Source organism: Giraffa tippelskirchi, chromosome 13, assembly GCF_054371585.1.
Source record: "Giraffa tippelskirchi isolate mGirTip1 chromosome 13, T2T-mGirTip1v1.2.pri, whole genome shotgun sequence".
NCBI lineage: Eukaryota > Metazoa > Chordata > Mammalia > Artiodactyla > Giraffidae > Giraffa > Giraffa tippelskirchi.
The window spans coordinates 95,006,228-95,021,648 of NC_137287.1; the positions used below are offsets into that span (position 1 = coordinate 95,006,228).

The 15,421-nt window shown below is 39.7% G+C and overlaps 1 protein-coding gene and 1 non-coding gene across 3 annotated transcripts in view; one reads left to right on the forward strand and one right to left on the reverse strand.

Annotated features, from left to right (window-relative positions):
• Nucleotides 1–1,248: 1,248 nt before the first annotated feature.
• Nucleotides 1,249–15,421, reverse strand: part of TGM6 (transglutaminase 6) — a 36,982-nt gene continuing 22,809 nt past the window's right edge. The window contains exons 10-13 of one of the 2 annotated variants that reach the window (XM_081559064.1): nt 10,121–10,462; nt 3,190–3,344; nt 2,768–2,901; nt 1,249–1,622 (exon numbers count right to left, since the gene is read on the reverse strand). In XM_081559064.1, the coding sequence (XP_081415190.1) occupies nt 1,469–1,622; nt 2,768–2,901; nt 3,190–3,344; nt 10,121–10,462 (785 nt within the window). In that variant the 3' untranslated portion in view covers nt 1,249–1,468. The remainder of the gene's footprint in view (nt 1,623–2,767; nt 2,902–3,189; nt 3,345–10,120; nt 10,463–15,421) is intronic. The other variant, XM_081559063.1, reaches the window with a different exon arrangement.
• TRNAY-GUA (transfer RNA tyrosine (anticodon GUA)) lies at nt 3,862–3,933 on the forward strand. Its single transcript has one exon. It is a non-coding gene; the product is annotated as a tRNA-Tyr (tRNA).

Consider the following 15,421-nt stretch of genomic DNA (forward strand, 5'->3'; position numbering starts at 1 on the left):
CTTTTGCAACCTCATGGACTGTATGTAGCCTGCCAGGCTACTCTGTCCATAGGATTTCCCAGGCAAGAATACTGGAGAGGGTTGCCATTTCCTCCTCCAGGGGATCTTCTTGACCTAGAGATAGAATTCACGTCTCCTGTGTTGTAGGTGGATTCTTTACACTGAGCCACTGTATGGATCAGCATTCAAAACCTCTGGATGGTTTGGAGAGGAGTTCTGGAACTGAGGACCTGATTCATTAAATGTACCCACTCATCTGGATTCTCCAAGCTGTTCCCGTGCTGTGTGGAATCATCAGAGAGATAGATGTCTTCATAAGGCTTTGGTCACTAAGATCACCATCAGACACTGTTTATGTGTTTTTCTGACCACCTTTCTGCAGAGACCCACTACATGAATCGTTCTCACCCAAATCATGTCCAGGAGGTGTCTCACTGCAGAGGTGCCTGTTTTGTTGTTGCTCAGATTACTTAAATTATATGCTTAGTTATAATTCCTTGGCTATCTAGAGCATTTCGGAGCCGATTTCCATGTCTGATGCAGTCATCTTCAGGGCCTGGTGGTGTCCTCTCTAGTCCTCATCCTAGTAGTTCTCATTCTGCTTTGACGTTAAGAGAGTATGTAATTGTGTGTAGGGTAAACTGCTGGGGAGATTTTTCAAAGTCAACACTACTCTAGTTCCAAAGAAGTAAATAAACACTTGGTGTACTGAGCTGGTCATATGTGACCATAGCTAGATTACATTTGGGGCTCTATCCCCCAACACTCAATGATCCCTCCTCTATCTTCAGCTTCTTTCAGGCAGCAGTAACTCTCTCCGTGGCCCCCAGCTGCTAGGCCTGTGTCTTCACTGAGGGAAATTCTCACATCACTTTAAGCCCAATGCTTTTCAGGAACATGAGTTTGGGGTATAATTTTGCTGGTGTAAATGGTGTGTACACGGGCCCCAGATCTGCCTCTAAGCTCACCCCATGGTCATAAGCAAGGTTCTCTCCTCTGTGTAGGATGGAAGTGTTGAGGAATGTTTAGGTGTCAGTGCCAACACGTTTGGGTTCTCTGTCAGAGCTAGGGGGAGTTTCTTGATCTGGCTGTGGTCAGAGCACTGAAGAGTTGAGAGACAAGCAAGGTGAGCACAGGAATCAGCCAGGGTGATGGTGAACTGGCAGGAGGTGGCACAGCTGGGTGGGCTAAGGTTACTGTGACACTCAGTTCATCAGTCTCCAAGCAACGAGGGTGATGAGATGGAGGTGGGAGACCCAAAGTTTAAGGGTTACTGAGTCTAGCCCCTCAGTTTACAGATGAGGAGACTGAGACTCAGGAAAGGAGGGACTTGCCCAAGCTCACAGAGTAGGGCAGAAGCTGAAGCGGGACTGGAATCCAGGCCTCCTGACTCCCATATGAGAACGGCAGAGAAGTGGACAGGAGAGGCATAGGGACTTTCTCCTCCCTTCTCAACCCTTCATGCCTGTCATTTAGCTGTGGCCACATGAACGATCACAAAGCCCTTGATGTCTGGGAAGTGGGGGCTGACGAGGTCTACTTGCAGTTGCCGTGGGCCGCTCTTGAAGGGGGTGATCTTGAATTGGACTGAGGCCTTCTCTTGGGGCTCCAGGCAGGGCACACTGGGCAAAGAAGATGGGAGAAAGACCATCAGTCATGTCTCCTTCCTGAGCCTGGTCTGCCAGTCCATGGCTCTCCAGAGCCCTCAGGATCAAGGTCATACCTTGTGGCTTGACATTCAAGCCTTTCAATATGCTTTCAACTTAGTTGTCCCTTCCACTACTTCTCACTTATTTCAACCAGTCAGGCTAGTCTCCTCCCTGTGCCCTGAACATACCTTACACTTACCCTCCTCTAGGGTTTTGGATGGATTGTTCCTCCTACCTAAGGTTCCCTCCCCATTCCAGTTACACCCATGGCCCAGATTAACTTTTTCTTCTTCCAGGAGACCTTCCCTAACAACACCAGCCATGGAGACCTTTGACTGGGAAGGTCTCCACCCTTCCTGATACCTGAAAAGCTCCCCAAGTCATCATTTAAGACCCAGCTTAAATATCAGTTCCACCGGGGCTTTCCCCTGGTCCCACCCCACTCCCACTCAAAGGCTGCCTCTGAGCCCCTAGATTTTGGGGAATCCATCCTTTTGCACAAATCACACTGTCTTCATTTGAAGGGCCATATGTTGCTAGAGTCGTTCTCCAGGCAGAACTTCATCTGTTCGTCTTGGTGTTTCCAGCAGTTGACATATGGGTCAGGGTACAGGACCATAAGAGTGTGACTGAGTGAATGAATGAAAGAATGAATGAGCGAATGAATGACTGGGAATGAATAAGCAAATAAGTGAGTATATGGGTAATTCAAATATGTGTGAATGAGTGAATGAATGTATTAATGAATGAATGAGTGAATGAATAGGTAAATAAGTGAGCAAATTAAAGAAATAATATGGATGAATGAACCAGTCAAAACTGAGTTGAGTAGATAAATGAATGAATGAGTGAAAATATGAATAGGAGAATGAATGAGTGAGTGAAAGAGAGAGTAAATGAATAAGAGTGAGTAAATGAATAAATAAATGGGTAAATGAGAGAAAATATGGATGTGAATGAGTGGATGAGTTACATGATTGAATAAGTTAAATGATTAAATAAATAAATGAAGAAATGAAAGACTAATGTGTCTAGGCAGTGGGCTGGTTTCTCCCTCTTCCCCTTGGTGGCCCATTTTATAAGGAAGGCAGCCCTCCCACCCCAGGCTGACACTTAACTCGATGCTGAGCTGTCCCTGGAGAAGGCCACTGCCCTCCACCATTAGCATACAGTCTTTCACTCTCTCCGAGAGAGGGTTAAGCACCATCACTTCCACTGCAACTGCCATCCCCACCACGGCTGGGCCAAGCACCTAGAGGGACAATATCCATAAGTCATACTCCCTCCTCTGCATTCTCCCAGGAAACCAATGATCCTGGCTGGGTCAGGGAATGGGGAGTTAAACTTGTCTATCCTTTGCTTCTACCTACCCCATCACTGAGACCTATCATTATATCCACCCCCCTCCATTCACACCACTTGTCCCCACCCTTGAGAGCTGAAGTTAGAGCTAAAAGAACAAATCCTTAGCCTCTGATGCCCTCCTTCAGATCTGAAGGGGGCCTGCCAGGAACAGGTGGCAGATTCAGACAGTTGTCACCTTGATGGTAATGAAGTCCTCCAGAGTAATGTCCTTCTCCACCAGGAGCTTCTCTCCTTTGGTCACAAGGCACATGGCAGCCAACAGGATCTTCTTGTCCTCTGTAAGGTCTTCCTTATATTGAGAATAAGATATTGCAATTGGGATCTTTTTCTCTGGAAGGGAAAGCAGATGTGGGAATTGGGAGTCCAGTGTTCTTTTTCAAAGAACCCAGAAGAGGAAGGGAAGGCTCAATTCATAGTCACACTCTATGAACCTTGCAACCAATGTGAGACAGTCATTATTATCATCAGTTCACAGATTAAGAAACCTGAGGCTCAGAGAGGGTAATTTCTTGTCCAATGTCACATAGCAAGTACATCAAGGAACCAGGATAAAGTAGGATTCAAATTCAGGCCAGTCAGCTACTGTGACACCAGACTGTCTCTCTAAGAGCTTCTGGAGATGTGTTTAAAATTCCCTCAATCATTTCAAATGGAGATATCACAATCCATCAATGATTCATCCATCAGGAATTCACTCACTGTTCAATGAGCACCTACTATGTCCCAGGTGCAGAGAAGAAGGAGGCCAAAGGCCTCCCTCAAGCTTCCTACTCAATGAGGAGGCCAACTCCTTACAGCTTCTCTAAATCCTCTCTCCCCATTAAAGCCCAGTTCTAGTCAGGGGGCTTCCCTGGTGGCTCAGATGGTAAAGCACCTGCCTGTAGTGCAGGAGACCCGGGTTCGATACCTGGGTTGGGAAGATCCCCTGGAGAAGGAAATGGCAACCCACTCCAGTACTCTTGCCTGGAAAATTCCATGGACTGAGGAGCCTGGTAGGCTCCAGTCCATGGGGTCGCAAAGAGTCAGACACAACAGAGCAACCTCACTTTCACTTTCACTGTCTAGTCAGGACCACCAACTGTGGAAAGCCTTCACTGATTCACTTACCCAATGATCTTGTGCCCTCTGCCTTTGGAGCGCCTATGGTTCTGACCATTTCTGTCTCTCATCAGCCACAAACTCCCTGCTTATGTAATCTCTTCTTTTGAGCATGTGTCACACAGGCCATAATAGGTGACTGTTAGTCATATATATATCTGATCACTGTATATTTTTTCTTTAAGGTACAACACATTCTTTACAGTTTGCCTAAGCTCTACCATCCCCTACCGCTCTATCGCCACTGCTTCCTTTATTTTTGTTTCCTTCCTGTCCCTAAAGGCATCTGAGTATTCAACCTGTGGAAAAGATCCATAAATGTTTCAAACTCTCTGTTCCTCAGAGCTTTGCATATAATACATGCTTCTTGAATGATCCATGAGTCAAAGTTCTACCTTATTTTAACAGGTTCTCTAAGTCTAGCAGGTCATTACCAGGAGAACCTTTACTACAACAACAATAATAATTAATAATTTTAAAAGCTAAATTTTACTGAGAGATTAAAGTGTGCTAGGTACTTGCAAGCACATTCATGGATTAACTCATTTAATCCTCACAACAATTGCATGAGCAAGTAATATTTTCTCCATCTTATAATAATATTAACAATACTGATGATCACTACCATAAATTAAATATTCTTTAGTGGTAGGAATTGTGAGAAATACTTTATATATGTTATATCATTTGCTTCTTATATGGTGGGAGATGAGTGGTTCTCAAAGTGTGGTCCTGGGGCCAGCAGCATCAGCATCTCTAGGGAACTTATTAGAAGTGCAAATTTTAAGGCTGCAGAGTAAAGAATCACCAGATGCTCCCAATTATGCACATGAAGAGAGCTTTGGATATTAGTTCAGACCATGGGAGAAGGGAAGAGAAAGACTGTTCCATACAATATTCAGAACAGAGCTTCATTAAGTTCTCTGGATCATGAACTCCATTGACAATCTAATAAAAGCTGAGACTCTTTTCATTAACAAATGTTCTCAACAGTCCCATCAACCATTATATATAACTGATTACTATAGACTACTTCATCCAACAAGAGCAGAATACACATCCTTCTCAAGTTCATATGGAATGTTCCCCAAGAATGATCACATTCTTGGCTATGAATAACACATCAACAAATTTTAAAGAATAAAATTTACACAATGTATCCTCTCAGATCACAATAGAATTAAACTTGATATCAGTAACAGAAAGACAGCTGGATGACTCCAAAATATTTGGAGATTAAGCCACATACTTCTAAATGACACTTAGGTCAAAGAACATACTTCAAAAAATTTAAAAACATTTTGAACTAAATGAAAATATAACTTAATTTGTGGAATGCAGCAAAGCATTGCTTATGTAGAAATTTGTAGCACTGAAGACAGATATTAAGAAAGAAGAAAGACCTAAAATCAACAAATCTTAAATTTCCATCTTAAGAAATTAGAAAAAGAAGAGCAAATTAAATCCAAAGTAAGCAAAAAAAAGAGAAATAAAATTTAGAAAAAATTTAAATCAGAAATCAATAAAATTGAAAACAGAAATCAAAAGAGAAAATCAACAAAACCAAAAGCTGTGTTCTTAAAAAAAAGATCGATAAAACTGATAAGCCTCCAGCCAAGTTAAATAAGAAAAAAAGAGAGAAGATACAAATTACTTACAACAGAAATGAAAAAGGTGATATCACTATAGATCCCATGGACATTAAGAGGATAATTAATATTATGAAGAACTATTTGCCCACAAATTTTATAACCTAGATGAAATGTACCAATTCCTTGAATAGATTATTATCTGCCAAAAGTCACAGAAGAAGAAATATACAATCTGATATTTCTATTTCTAGGTCTATTTCTATTTAAGAAATCAATAGTGAATCAAAGAATCAATAGTGAATAACCTTCTAAAACAGAAAACATTGTGCCCAGAAGAGTTCACTGGCAAATTCTTCCAAGCATTTAAGGAAGAAATGACATCAATTCTCTACAAACTCTTCCAGAAGATGGAAGCAGAAGGAATACTTCCTAACCCATTCTATGAGGGCAGCATTACTCTAATACCAAAACCAGACAAAGACATTACAGGAAAAGGAAATTATGGACCAATACTTCTCATGAATGTTGATGCAAAAATCCTCAACCAAATGTTAGCAAATTGAATCCAACAATGTATAAAATGAATTATATATCTCGACTAAGTGGGATTTATTACAGATATATGAGGTTGGCTCAACATTCAAAAGTCGACTAATGTAACCTATTACATCGATAGACTAAAGAAAAAAAGTCACGTGAACATATCAGTAGATGCAGAGGAAGAATTTGACAAAATCCAGCACCTATTCATGACTAAAACTCTCAGAAAACTAGGAATAGTTGAGGAAGTTTTCAACTTGACAAAGAACATCTACATAACTATTACTCTAAAAAAAAAAAAACCTGCAAAAACCTGCAACTAACAACATACTTAATAGTGAGAAACTCAAAGTTTTCCTACTAAGAAGGAACAAGGCATGGATGTCTCTCTCACCACTCCTTTTCAACACTGGACTAGAAGTCCCAGCTAAGACAAAAAGACAAGAAAAGGAAATAAAAGTTATATATATTTGGAAGAAAGAAATGAAACTGTCTGTTCACAGATGACATGATCATCTATGTAGAAAATCTGAAAGAATCAGCAACAAAAAACTCCTCGAAGTAATTATACTAATTACTAATTATAGCAAAGACACAAGATATAAGGTTAACATACAAAATTCAATCACTTTTTAAAAATACCAGCAATAAACTAGTGGAATTTGAAGTTAAAAATGCCACTTATATGAGCACCAAAATGAAAAACTCAGGCATTAATCTAACAAAATATGTCAAAGATATACATATATGAGGAAAACTAAAAAAAAAAACAAAAACTGATGCAAGAAATCAAAGACTAAATTAATTAATGGAGAGATTTTCCATGTTCATGGATAGGAAGATGCAATACTATCAAGATGTCAGTTCTTCCCCACTTGATCTACAGACAAGGCAAACCCATCAGAATCCCAGTAAGTTATTTAATGTATTTCAACAAATTGATTCTAAACTGATTTATGTGAAGAGGCAAAAGACCCAGAATAGTCAACATCATATTGAAGGAAAAGAAGAACATCAGAGGATCAATATCACCTGACTTCAAGACTTAGTATAAAACTACAGTAATCAAAACAGTGTGGTATTGATGAAAGAATAGACAAATAAATCAGTGGAACAAAATAGAGCCCAGAAGTAGATCCACACAAATATAGCCAACTGATCTTTGACAAAGGAGCAATGCAAATAAAATGGAGGAAAGATAGTCTTTTTAATACGTAGTGCTGGAACAGCTAGACATCCACATTTAAAAAAAAGATTCTAGACACATACCTTATACACTTCATGAAAACAAAATCAACATTGATCTTAAGCCTAAATGCAAACTGTGAAACTATAAAATGTCTTGACAATAACAAATGAGAAAACCTAGATGATCTTGGGTATGATGATGACTAATTTTTTAGATACAACACCAAAGGCATGATCCATGAAAGAAAAAATTGATAAGTTGCACTTGATTAAAATTAAAACTCCTGCTCAGTGGAAGGACTGTCAAGAGAATGAGAAGACAAGCCACAAACTGGAAGAAAATATCTGTAAAATATACATCTGATAAAGGACTATTATACAAAATATACAAAGAAATCAAAATTCAACAATAAGAAAATGAACAACATGATTAAAAGATGAGCAAAAAAATCTATACAGACAACTCACCAAAGATGTATAGGTGCACAAGAAAAGATACATCATACATCATTGTGAAATTTCAAACTGAAACAACGAGATAGTACCACATACCTATTAGAATGGCAAGAATCCAAAACACTGACAACACCAAATGCCAGAAAAGATGAGGAGCTCTCTGTGAATGAGGAACTCTCATTCATTGATGGTGGGAATGCAAAGTGTTACAGTCACGTTGGAATATACTTTGGCAGCTTCTTAGAAAACTAAACATATTCTTATCATACTGTTAGCAATCATGCTCCTCAGTATTTACCCATATAAGTTGAAAACTTATCTTCACACAAAAACCTGCACATGGATGTTTATAGCAGCTTGATCTATGATTGCCAAAACTTGGAAGCAATCAAGATATTCTTCAGTAGGTGAATGGGCCAGTCAACTGTGATATATCCATATAAAGGAAATTCACTGATAACAAGAAATGAGCTGTCAAGCTATAAAAAGCCATGGAGGAATCTTAAATATACACTTCTAAGTGAAAGAATCCAATGAGATATGGCTACACACTATATGATTTCAACGATATGACATTTGGGAAAAGCAAAACTATGGTGACAGTTAAAAGATCAGTGGTTGCCAGAGATTTGAGGAAAGGGCGGGAGAAGTGAATAGATGAAGAGCAGGGAATTTTAGGGCAGTGAAACTATTCTGTGCGATATTCTAATGTTGGATACACGTCATACATTTGTCAAAACCCACGGAATGTACAATATGGAATGAACCCTAATGTAGACTCTGGACTTTAGTTAATAATAATAATGTACCAGTATCAATCAGTTGTAACAAATGTACCACACTCATGCAATATGTTAGTAACACGGGAAGATGGGAGGTTGTGAGGGAATATATGGAAACTCTTGGGACTTTCTGATCATTTTTCTGAATCAAAAACTGCTTTAAAAAGCCTGTTAATTTAAAAATTATAAATTTTTAATAAATTACACATATTAATAGTTATACCATTTAGCTTAGTAATTCCATTTTTGTGAATCTATTCTGAAAAAAAAGCACTCAAAAAATCTAGACCAGAATACAGGAATTTTTTTTACCAGAGTGCTTACTTTAGAGTTTTTTAAAAAATAGCAGGATGGGGGACACATGTACACTCATGGCTGATTCCTGTCAATGTATTGCAAAAACCACTACAATGTTGTAAAGTAATTAGCATTCAATTAAAATAAATGAATTAATTAAAAAATAGCAATAGATAATAAGTACCTTATAGAAGGTAACAGATAAAATAAATCACCATATATTTATTTACAGACTATACATCTATTAAAATGATGTGAGTGAAGAGCTTATAAAAATATTTAAATTACAATGTAATATGAAAAGAGCAGAGCACTAATGAGTGTTTGTGATATCACTAGAACTGTTTTTCAAAAAGCAACAGGCTTTAAAAATTTGGAAGGAAAACATGTTAATTTGTAGGTGGGTGGCAGGATCATAGGTGATCTTTTCCTTGTGCTAAATCTTTAATGAATATGCATTACTTTTAATAAGAAAAAAAGTCAGGAAAAAGTGTATGTTAATTAATATTTCCTTGTGAAGTGTTATTTTGTGGTTTAGTTTTTGTGAAAAATAAGTGAGAGAAAAGCAAAAAATATGGGACACCTCCTTCACATATTTTCACACCTTGTCAAGAAACACAAGCTTCACTTACTGGAAAAGTGGTTCAGAGAACAATGTCTTTGTTTGATTGAATCCTTAGGGTTCAGAAAGTATATGAGAGAGAGAGGGAGAGAGGGAGAATGTATGGGACGAGAGGAGTGGGGAGAGGATTTAGGGTGGTTGTAGGTTGTGGCTGATGCCTGCAGAATTCTCAGGACAGGGTCTCATGTATGTAGGCACCTAATAAACACCTCTTACTGGTCTCTTGAGAAACACTGGAGCCAGATGAGCTCCAAACTTTGTCGGATTTTAAAAAGGTAACACAAGACATATTCCACATGTTATGAAATGCTCCCAGCAGGTATTTATGCAGTGGGTAAGTATTCAAACTGAGTGGAAACACTTGACCATTCCGTGTTTGCCACTAGATGATTGTGAACTTCTATTATTATCCTTATTATTCAGTCTCTCTGAACCTCAGTTTTCTCATCTGCAAATGCTCAGAAATATCCCCTTCTCTCCTGGGAAAAGGGGCTGGGCCAACCAGGTTCCATCCAGCTGGGGCGTTCTTACCTTCTTCTGGCCCTAGCTTCACGGTGTGGGATTCGTGCAGGATCTCTGCCACTGGCCTGCGGGTGTAAAGGATGGTGGCACCACTCAAGTTGACTTGGACCCGCTGGGCCCGGGAGGTGAGGCTGGTCAAACACAGGGCCAGCTTCAGGTCATGGCCCAGCACGGGTGGCTCCAGCACCTTGAACTTGCCGGTGATGCTGGGCTTGGTAGCAGGCTCCAGGAGGTCATCACGCCAGAGACCACGGCTGCCCCCTCTGCGGACCCGGGCCCTCCTTCCAGAGGCTTCCACACTGAACAGCTTCTTCATGGCATTGCTGTACACCTGCCTCTCCTTCCGGGACCCTGCAGGGCATGGGACATCATGAGGCAGGCACCCTCTTCTCTGCCACCTGTCCCAGGGCCAGCTCTTCTCATTGCCCTCTTCTCTAAGCACAACCACTACTCCATCCCCACTTTAATTTACCATGGCTGTCGGAAGTCTCAAATTGGCAGCCCAAAAGCCACATGTAGACCTCGGCCATATGCATTGTGTTTGGATCTGGGACTACTTAAATAAATTTTTAACCAGTTACCAACTTCAGATTAGAAAATTTCACATAACAGTAGACATTAGTAGCTCTTTGACTTATGGATGTGAAGTCTCATATAATAAAGATAGCTGACACTTTTGTAGACTTACTATGTGCCAGGCACTGTAGTTCTAGATGATATATATGTGTGTATATATATGTATGTATATATATATATATATATTTCCTTCCTGGCCCAGGATGAAGATACTATTATCATCCCAATTTTACAGATAAGGAACCCAAGGCACAGGAAATGAAGAAAACTTGTAAAAGAGCTAAAATTTGAACCCAGGCAGTCTGGTTCCAATTTCTGTATTCTTAATCACCCCCTCTTCCCAATCTCTCCATGGCAGTCACGGTCTCGAGCTGAGGAAGCTGTGCTTTCTCTGGAAGGGGACATACTCGCTGGTTCTCCACAGTCTCCACCTGTAATCCTCCTGCTGCTGGTCTGCCCCGCTGGGGTGCCGCCTGCAAGGTCCTGAAGACATGAGTTAGGATCCCTGATCTCCTATTTTCCCTGTTGCTAGCACAGACCTCTCTTCTCTTTTTTAATCTCCAGACCAATATATGACTGGTCCACTGGCCCACTTCCAACCCCGGGATGTCCCACAGGTGCCTCCGACCCAACCAAATATGCCATCTTCTGCCTGGCAGCATTCCCATGCCAGCAAATGGCTCCACTGTTTACCCAGCATACAAGTCAGAAACCGGACATGTCCTCGACTCTTCCCTCAACCTTACCACCCACAACTGGTCAGGCGATAAGTTCCTCCCAACATCCTCACTGATCTCTCGAATCTGCCCCCTTCTCCCCTCACTCCTTTCCCCTCAGACCACCATGTAAACTGTCTCACCCTCAGGTCCGTTTGCCGCCAGGTGACTGGGAACTTTATTATCATTCACAGTTCCTCCAAGTCTCTGTTTCCCGTCTATGAAATGGGGACAAGAGGTGCACAGGCGAGGCCTAAGCACAGAGTTCAGGAATCTTCCTCCTTTCTGGAGGATGTGGGCTCCACGTCCACTCCAGTCTTTTTCTGCCCTCATCTGTTCAAGACCCAACTCTGACGGTTCCTCTCCCTTGAGCTCTGGGCTGTGCTCCCTCCCAAACGTTCTTCCAAGTATCTCATTACTGTGTGGCCTGGGCTTGAAGGGACTCGTGTGGGCCTAAAGGTCATGTCATGTTTTGTTATTAAAATTTATGTGAAGTTTTCAGTTTCATCCATAGTTTACTTATAAAATATTTTTACTAAGAAAATGTTTCCTTTCTCCGCCAAAAATTCTAATGTGACTTTCTCAGGGAGGCCTTCTCTGACCACCTGATTTTTTTAAAACAGCTTTATTCAGATATATGTTAACTTGCCAACACACAATGTACAGATTTAAAAGGACACAAGCCAATGTTTTTTAATACATTCACAGAGTTGTGTACCCATCACCACAATCTAATTTCATAACAATTTCTGTCACCCTTAAGAAACTCTATAATCATTAGTGGTCACTTCCCATTCCTTCCTGCCCTGCCCCAACCCTAGGCAACTGCTATGTTAATTTCTAATTTGCCTATTCCGGGCATTTCACATAAAGGGAATCATACAGTATGAGGTCCTTTGTGACTGGCTTTTTTTCACTTACTATTTTTAAGGTTCATCCATATTGTAATACATACCAGTACTTTATTCCTTTTTATTGCTGAATAATATTGCATTATATGGACAGACCACATGATGTTTATCCATTGATGTTAGGGTTGTTTCCACTGCAGCTGTTTTGAACAATGTTGCTGTGAATGTTCATGTGGAAGATTTTGGTGGATGTTTGTTTTCATTTCTCTTGGGTATGTATCTGAAGTGCATCTGCTCGCTGGTGTGGTACTCTGTGTTTAAGTTACAATTGTGAGGAACTGTCAAACTGTTTTCCAAAGTGTTTGCACTGTTTCACATTCCCACCAGCAGTGTATGAGTGTTCCAAGTCCTCCACAACCTCACCAGCTCTTACTGCCTGTCTTTTTGATTATAGCAGTTTTAGTGGATGTGAAGCGGTATGTTGGTGTGGCTTTGAATATTATTAATGATGTTAAGCATAATTATTAATGATGTTAAGCATCTTTTCATGTTTTTTGGTCATTTGTATATTGTCCTCAGAGAAAGGTCTATTTAAATCCTTTGCCCATTTAAAAATTGGGTTATATATCTTTTTATTATTGAGCTATAAGGATTATTTATACATTCTGGATACAAGTCCCTTATTGGATACATGATTTGAAAATATTTTCTGTTCCATGGGCTATCTTTCTTCTTTCTTGATGGTACCATTTGTAGTACAAGTTTTTAGTTTTAATGAAGCCCAACTTATCGATTTTTTCTTTTGTCATTTGTATTCTTGATGTCATATCCAAACAGGCTCTGTTAAACTCAAGCTTATAAAGACTAACTCCTGTTTTCTTCTAAAACCTTATAATTTTAGCTCTTTGATATAGATCAGTGACCCATTTGAGTTAATTTTTGTGTATGGCCTGATGTAAAAAGCCAGGTTTATTCTTGTGCACGTGGATAATCAGAGGTCCCAACACCATCTATTGAAAAAGGCTATTCTTATTCGCTCTTCACTGAATTGTCTTGACATCCTGTCAAATTCAATTGAGCATAACTACAAGGGTTTATTTCTGGATTCCTCATTCTTTTCTATTGATCTCTATGTCCATTTTCATGATCGTATCACACTATCTGGGTTATTGTATATTTATAGTAAGTTTTGAATTTGGGAAGTTTGAGCCCTCCAACATTATTCTTCTTTTCCAAGATTGTTTGGTTATTCTGGGTCTCTTGATTTCCAAGTGAATTTTAGAAACAGCTTGTCAATTTTGGTAAAAAAACTCAGCTGGAACTTTGATAAGGGTTTCATGGAGACTGTAGGTCAATTTTGGGGAATTGCCATCTTAAAAAAAACTTTCAGTCTGTGAAAATGGGAAATCTTCCCATTTATAATTTCTTTCAACAATGCTTTGTAGTTTTCAGTGTACTAGTCTTGTTCTCCTTTTGTTAAATTTATCCTTAAATATCTTATTCTTTTTTTGCCATGCTGTGTGGCTTGCAGACCCTAAGTTCCCTGACCAAAGGTTGAACCCAGGCCCCACCAGTGAAAACACCAAGTCCTAGCCACTGGACAAACTGCCAGGGAATTCCCAGAGTACTGATATTTTATTCTTTTGGATACTATTTTAAATGAACTTGTTTTTTTAATTTCATTTCATATTATACATTTTTGGTATCTTGAAATACTATTAATTTTTAAAAATTGATTTTGTTTTCCACAATTTTGCTGAAATCATTTATTGGCTCTAGTTACTTTTAGTCGATTCCTTAGAATTTTATGTGTACAAGATTATATCATGTGCAAGAGATAGTTTTACTTCTTCCTTTCCAATTAGGTTTCTGTATCTATTGAGATGATCATGTGGTTTTTGTCTTTTTTTCTGTTGTCATGGTACATTATATTAATTAGTTTTTAATATTAAATCCATCTTACATTCCTGCCATAAATCCCTTCCTCATGGCATATAATCTTTTTTATATGTTGCTGGATTCAGTTTGCTAGTATTTTGTTGACAATTTTTGCTTCTATGCTCATAAGGGATATTGATTTCTAATTTTCTTTTCTTGTGATGTCATCATTTGGTTTTGGTATCAGGATAATACTAACCTCATAGAATAAATTGGAAAATGTTCCCTCCTGTACTATTTTTTGAGGAGAAGTTTGTGAAGAATTGGTATTTAATTCTTCTTTTAATGTTTGGTAGAATATTCACCAGTGACATATGGGCCTGGTCTTTTTTTGTGTGTGGTGGGGGAGTTTTTAATTACTACTGCATTCTCTCTACTTATAAACTTATTCAGATTTTCTAATTCTTCCTGAGGCAGTTTTGGTAATTAGAGAAATTTGTCCATTTTATCTGAAGTTATCTAATATGTTGGTATATAGTTGTTCACAGTACGCCCTAATGAACTGTTTTATTCACCACTCTTCTGACACCAAATGTGTGGGAGTTTCCCATATATATGCAAGAAGGAAGGAAGGAAGAAGGGCAGAGTACAGAAGCCGAGAGACAGATAGCAGACTAACAGAGAGGGAGGGAAAGGGTGGAAGGGGAGTTCCCTAGGGGCTGGTCACTGGGTCTCTATAGATCAGCCTCTGAGATCCAGCCCCACAGTCACTGGATGCACTGTCCTCTGCCTGCCTGGCTGGCCAGGTCCTGATCAGCATGTGCTAGGTCTTCCCTCATCACAGGCTGCCGTGGGCAGAATAGTGTCCCCGTAGATGGTATGTCAAAGTCCTAATCCCTGGTACCTGCGAATATAACCTTATTTGGAAATAGGGTCTTTGTAGATGTAATTAAGACTCTTGAGATAAGATCATCCTGGATTTAAGGTGGGACTGAAAGTCAATGATTGATGTCATTGTAAGAGAAAGGAGATGGTGATTTGAGACACATAGGAGGAAAGAAGGAGGAAAGATGGAGGCAGAGACTGGAGTGATGCAGCCACAAGCCAAAGAATGCAGGGGCCACCAGTAGCTGGAAGGATCAAGGAAGGACTCTCCCCTTAGAGACTTAGGAGGGAGTATGCTAACACCTAGGTTTTGTACTTCTGGCCTCCACAACTGTGAGAAAACAATTTTCCAATGTTTTAAGTAGCTACATTTGTGGTAATTTGTTACGGCAGTCCTAGCAAGC